The sequence below is a fragment of the Lepisosteus platostomus genome, chromosome 26, assembly GCF_059453375.1.
Source record: "Lepisosteus platostomus isolate fLepPlt1 chromosome 26, fLepPlt1.hap1, whole genome shotgun sequence".
Taxonomy (NCBI): domain Eukaryota; kingdom Metazoa; phylum Chordata; class Actinopteri; order Semionotiformes; family Lepisosteidae; genus Lepisosteus; species Lepisosteus platostomus.
In genome coordinates, this window is record NC_142636.1 from 5,980,585 (window position 1) to 5,986,578 (window position 5,994).

Consider the following 5,994-nt stretch of genomic DNA (forward strand, 5'->3'; position numbering starts at 1 on the left):
TGGCCCCAGTCAATCACGGTGTCCCTCAGGGTTCAGTCTTGGGCCCATTGCTCTTCAATATCTATATGCCCCTTCTCACTCAGATCATATGCAAATATGGTCTTCAGATTCATTGTTATGCAGAAGATACATTTTGCAATTTACATTAATACCTCTTCTCCCTCTGATCTTTCACCTTCATCACTTATCTCTTGACTGTGTAACATGAAGCTCTTGCTGACATTAAATACCTTGAAACTAAAAAGTGACAAAACAGAAATTTAGTTTGCAGCAAATGTCAGCTGGGAACACTTTGGGGAGCTTCACAGTTATGGTGGATGGCTTCTCCATGAAGGCATCAGATAGAGGCAGAAATCTGGAAGTCACACTTAATCCTCTTCCTTCTTTTGAGCCCCATGTGAAAACTTTGATTCAAAATCTCTTTTTTCACCTTAGAAACTTATATTAGGCAATTTCTATAAACGTCTGATGCCAGGTGCTCGTTTCATTCATTGATGACATCAAGGCCTGGTTTCTGCAGCTATGTGCTCCATAGCCCCCCCTAACACTCTTCTCCATACGTTTCCCCCCCCCTGTCATGAATCAACCTTGATCCTCTCTTGTCTTTTGAGCCCCATGAGAAATATTTGACATCTTTTTTCACCTTAGACGTTTTGCCCGCATCAGGTCATTTCCATCAATGTCCAAGTGCCTGATTCATGCATTTAGAACATCTAGGCTTGATTTTTGCAACTCTTTGCTTTATGAGCTCCCTAACGCTCTTCCCAGGAAGTTGTTATATGGCCAGAACTCTGAAACTAGGAGTCTAACTCAGACTCCACCAGGGCAGCATATCATTCCTCCACTGGTTGCCTATAAAGTCATGTTCAACATGAGATTTTAGTAAGGCGGCTCCATCCTACATCTCTGAACTCAATATTCACTCTCCTTCCTGGGCTGTGTTCAGTTGAGGCTGGTCCTTTAGTCTCTTTACCCAGGACTAACTCATAGACCTTTGGTGACTGACTTTTTTCTGTTACAGCTCCATTGTTATGAAATGTCCTTCCTCTGAATCTATGCTTAAAATGCACCTATTTACTAGTACCTATGTCCAATTGCCCTACATTCTGTCCTGTATGTTTTATTTACTTTTTATTGTACTTTTTTCTATTTATCACTTCATGCAGTATCCTAATAAGTTATTTTGTATTACCATATTGAAAACGCTTCTCTTGTGCTTTCCTGGGTTTTGCTTCATCCATTTTCCCCTAATTTTTGACAACCTGCTCCATTCCTGCAAAGAAGCAATGAGAAGCCAAACAGTAACAATACTGTCTCCACCGTGCTTCACAGTAGGGACTGGGTGATGTGCTGGTTGCAAGCATGTTCAGACCAAAATGTTTGTCTCAAATGTTTTATAATTAAATAAAACATTGCACTTTATAATATCATCAGCTTGATTTATAAAGCACCTTTCCAAGCCCAAGAACACTGTATAAAGTACAATAAAATTAAATACAATTCAATAAGAACATACAGGATAAACTACGAGGCAATCCGACATAAGCCCTACGAAAAAGGCTCCCTACCCTTGGCAACCAAAATAATTCTGATGAGGCAATGCAGAGCTCATCTCGGACAGGAAGCAAGAGTTACACTCTGTTGTAACAGACAAATAAGTTCTGGATCCCAAGATGAAGTTTAAACAGATGAGTTTTATTGCATGCAAAAAAACAAAGTATTGTTCAAAATACCGGTACAAAACTTTCAGTTTATATACTGTAGCACTTTTCAGCCACTTTCAACGTAGCTCATTACCGTGGTAATGGGTAGAGGTCACAGTGTTCAGACAGTCCTCCAGGCTTTGACCACTCTTATTGGTCAGTTTTAGGTTTTCTTCCTGGGGGGGGGTTCTAGCTGGTATCTAGAATCCTTATCAGTTATCCCAGTTCCTGCCATAACTGTAAGCCTGAAATGTCTTGTGTCACAAGTCCTTGTGCAGAAAGGAATCAGTAAACCCTTTCTTCACCTCTTATCTTTCTTCAGCGCTCACAGCCCACAGCCGCACTGGGAAACGACAGCATTGTCACAAGTAATCGCACTCCTCCTGGGCCTCCTATTCCAACACACTAAGGCCGTATGCCCATTGGCACCCAGTCATCCCATCATTCCTATCCAGACTCCCTATTTGATATCCGAGATGCCTTGGGGAAAGTGTTCGGTCACTGAGCTCCTGAGCTTGTGCTTCACCCAGCAGCACCATATAGTACGGTACCAGGGTAGCCGAAATCCCAAGAACCCCCGGTCCATGACCTGCCTGATCAGAAATTCAAGACAAGATCAAAACAAGGAGCAATGTGATCTCCAAACTTGCTGGTACAACATGGGGCTCTCCCACCGGCTTCCTGCAGACCTCAGCCCCTACGGCAGCAGAACACCTGGCTGATCAGGATTATCAGCGGAGGGTGACTCTCGGAGTACGTGAATGCCAAACTGCGCATCACTGGACCCCCTGCAAACATCAATCCTTCGCCCATCTGACAACTTGAAATATGTAAAATGCACAAAAACCTCCACAACAGTACTCATCTGCACCTACATGAAGATACTAAGTAATCCACCAGACAATTGCCTTCAAGAAAGCCAGTCTGGAAAAAAAAACAGTGAGCCATTGTAAGTCTCCTTAGGACTGCTCATGGTCCATGTCCTGCCAGCCTCCATAGCCGGGGAACATGGGTAATGGTGCAAGCACTCTTATTCCTGTGGAATGGAGCAAACTCTGGATCAGGGACTAAGCATTCAGGAAGTTAAATGAAAAGTCTGTTAAAGACCTTACTGGGATTAAATGTACCTTTCAGTGGGACAAACAAGGCCAAAACTACACCAGAATTGCTATAGAATAAAGAATGACATCCTTCCTGCAACTAGTCAACATCTGGATATAGATCCTACTGTAAATGTGGAGGAAAAAAAAAATAGCCAACTGCCATCCACAAGCTAGTCTGTCACAAATGGGCAAAACCCGCACCATGGGGAAGTAGAGACTTTCCACATCAACCCTCGCAGCTGCCGAAGGAGATCCTATAAAACTGAATTGTCCTGATGGGGTGGAGGTCTTAATCACCAATCCAATGTTTTAACAGTAAATGTAAACAGAAAGTACCCTTGCCATCCAAATACTTGAATTCAGGCATTATAGAAACATTCTGGAAAATGAAGTGCCTTCTGTTCCGATTTCAAAATGAGATTTCCTCATTGTTTCTAGTGCATTTCAACTCCTCTGGGTTTTGTCTTTAGTTTCCAGGAATCATGAATTTGTTTAGAATTAGGTAGCACCAAGGAAATACTAAATTCACCATCACCTACAACATTGAAACTGTAAAGCAGACCAGAACATCGATTTTTTCCTGCAAGTCAGGAAGTGTTGCCAATACAGATCAAGTTACTTCTTTGCAGTTAACCATTTAACTGCCAGTTCTTAATCCAATTACACACTTCCTCAATTACCCTCCAGCTGTATTGCAAGCATTCATCTTTTATGGAGAAGCGCTCAGCACAGCCTCCTGATAAACAACGCCACAATCTCATTGTGGTCCCTTCTCACTCACAGTAGAGTAGGGAAACAGGAGCTACTTCCACATTAATTTCCCAATCCCATAAACAATTGGAGCTTTGCCACCCTTCTTATTGCTTGGCAAAAGAAACTCTTCAACTACTTGGATATTACCTATGAATTAAGGAATTATTTCCTTAGTCTTCTGGAGGAGATCATGGCTTCCATGATTAACATTTGGTCAAACCCTGTAGATGAGGATCTTGAACCAAATATTCAAGCCACTTGCAGGGGGGAGAAAAAAAAACCAATATTGGATTCCAGGCAATTTTATTTGGTTCAGAAGGCAGAAGAAACTTCAACATCCACAGCTCTCCTCCCAGGACCAGGCCATACAGACTACTCAGACCTGGCACCTCTGGACTCGGCCATCTCTGGCCACAACCCAGAGGATCCCTCGGTCATAGGACACATGCCTGGCCACACCAGCTGCCTTTAGAGTCAACCAACTCCTGCCAAAGGGGTTACAGGCATCAACTCCAAGCCTGCAGGAAAAGGCACAGGGTTAGAGAAGTCTAGAATCTGGACGGTCATTCATGTACCAATATGCATTATCCCCTCCCCCAGTGACCCCCCTCCAGCTCACCTCTTGAAGACCACTCCATTCCTGTTCACCCCATACACACTGCCATCTGAGCCCACCTCCACCAGGGACAGGAAGCCCTGAATGGGGTACCACCTGTCGGAGCCCTTGCAGGCATCCCCACTCACATCCAGCTTGACGAAGATCTGGTCCAGCCTGTTCACTCCCCAGCAGCCAAAAGGCCCACAGGAATAGTACTTGAGGGAGCCCACGACAGGAATCCAGGGGATGTTGCCCTGGCCAGCATACTGCAGCACAGGTCCTCTGTTCAGGCAGAAGATGGAATTGGCAGCATTGACACCAACCACAAACTTGTCTCCACCAGCATCAATCTGGATGAGGGAGCCTGCAGAGGAGAGCAAGAAATACAGCTGTTCTCAGCAGGGGGCAGTGTAGTGCTCATTCCTCAGTTACTAGGGAGTGAAATGGCTGCCTTCAGCCAAAACACTTATTGACCAGTGGCCTGGCAGAGCCTGATGGATTCATGGAGAGATCTGAAAGCCACCATTTCCATTAGCTCATCTGCCAAGGTTAGCCACAGTCTCACCTGGTTGCACTTGGATCCACCTTCCTCGAAGCTGCTTGAACACAAGGCTGGCAACACTCACACTCCAGAGCCCTGCTGGCCCCACACTCACATGTTTCCCCTTCATGGCCAGAGAGACCCAACTGTTGCCCTGGTAGCTGACCAGGTTGTCTGCATTGTCGACTCCACACACCCTTCCAGCACCAGCATCTATCTGCTTCAGACTGCCAGGCACAGCCCGACACTGCAGGGCTTTAGCCACAGACACTGGGGAGGAGAGTACACCACTGGGTCAGTATCCACCAGCAAGATCAAATGAAGCAGCATGTCAGATGCTCATGATCCTACTATGGGATCAATCAAAACATACAGGACAGAAGAAACAAGCCAACAGGGCTTGTTTGCATCCAGAAAAACCACAAATGAACAGAGGTCAATGCACAGCATGTCAACAGCTTTACAGAACTTCAAAAGCACACTTTAATCCAAGTATTTTTAGTCAACATCTATACTCAATACCCAACCAGCTATACTGAAAACCATATATACCAGCAGCATGCAAATACTGCTCCTCAATCCACCCTTGTGCTGTTCCTTCTAATTAAAACACTATATCCAAACCTACATGTATCTCTATCTACCCTTTCCCTACTGCTTTTAATTAAAGCAGTAAAAGCTAAGTCTTACCAAGAAATAATCCCACAAACAAACACAATACACAGCCTCTCCCTTCCATTTTGACAAGTGATCTCACAAACCTCATGTACAGTATAAGCCCCAGCAGTGGCCTTTATATACTCAAGACTGCTGGGATTCAGCTCCTACACACACCTGTCTAACCAGGTGTTAAATTGTGAACCATAAAGAGCTGCTGATTGAATCATTTAAGTATCAATTACACAAGACATCATTAATTATATAATCCTCAGGGTGTAGGAATCAAAAACTGAAATTGAAGCCCAGTCCTTCAGATGGTCTTGAGCTGGATTAGTACTAATATCATCAGTGACATCCTCCAGTAGTGCAGGTCAGGGGTGGTCACAGGGACAGCTGGCACACAAAAAACTCTGTAATTGCTTGATGCAAACAATAACTAAATTAGCTAATGGGACAACTAGTTTAATTGCAAATCTGAATATTTTGTTACTCTTGTTTTTTGTCCTCAGATATGTTTTTTCACATTTCATCTCCCAGATTAAAAATGTAATTTTTCTGAACACTCAGAAGAAAATATCTTGACCCTAGATTAAATATTCCAAGTCTTGTTTTCTCAATTAATTTGGTGTGGTAGAG

At 43.8% G+C, this 5,994-nt stretch overlaps 1 protein-coding gene across 1 annotated transcript; it reads right to left on the reverse strand.

Moving 5' to 3' along the window:
* Nucleotides 1-3,845: 3,845 nt before the first annotated feature.
* Nucleotides 3,846-5,462, reverse strand: LOC148639819 (fish-egg lectin-like). The gene is made up of 4 exons (XM_088620792.1): nt 5,389-5,462; nt 4,723-4,968; nt 4,179-4,521; nt 3,846-4,077 (listed from the first exon to the last, which is right to left on the reverse strand). The coding sequence occupies exons 1-4, from the start codon at nt 5,435-5,437 to the stop codon at nt 3,936-3,938; spliced, it is 780 nt and encodes a 259-aa protein (XP_088476918.1). The 5' UTR covers nt 5,438-5,462; the 3' UTR covers nt 3,846-3,935.
* Nucleotides 5,463-5,994: the final 532 nt, after the last annotated feature.

Bases quoted from the DNA above. Each gene is read 5' to 3' on its own strand.
- LOC148639819 (XM_088620792.1), bottom strand. From the start codon at position 5,437: ATGGAAGGGAGAGGCTGTGTATTGTGTTTGTTTGTGGGATTATTTCTT. The intron at 4,969-5,388 runs GTAAGACTTAGC...TCTCCTCCCCAG, and splicing joins GTTTGTGGGATTATTTCTTG to TGTCTGTGGCTAAAGCCCTG. The intron at 4,522-4,722 runs GTGAGACTGTGG...TCTCCTCTGCAG, and splicing joins GTGGATCCAAGTGCAACCAG to GCTCCCTCATCCAGATTGAT.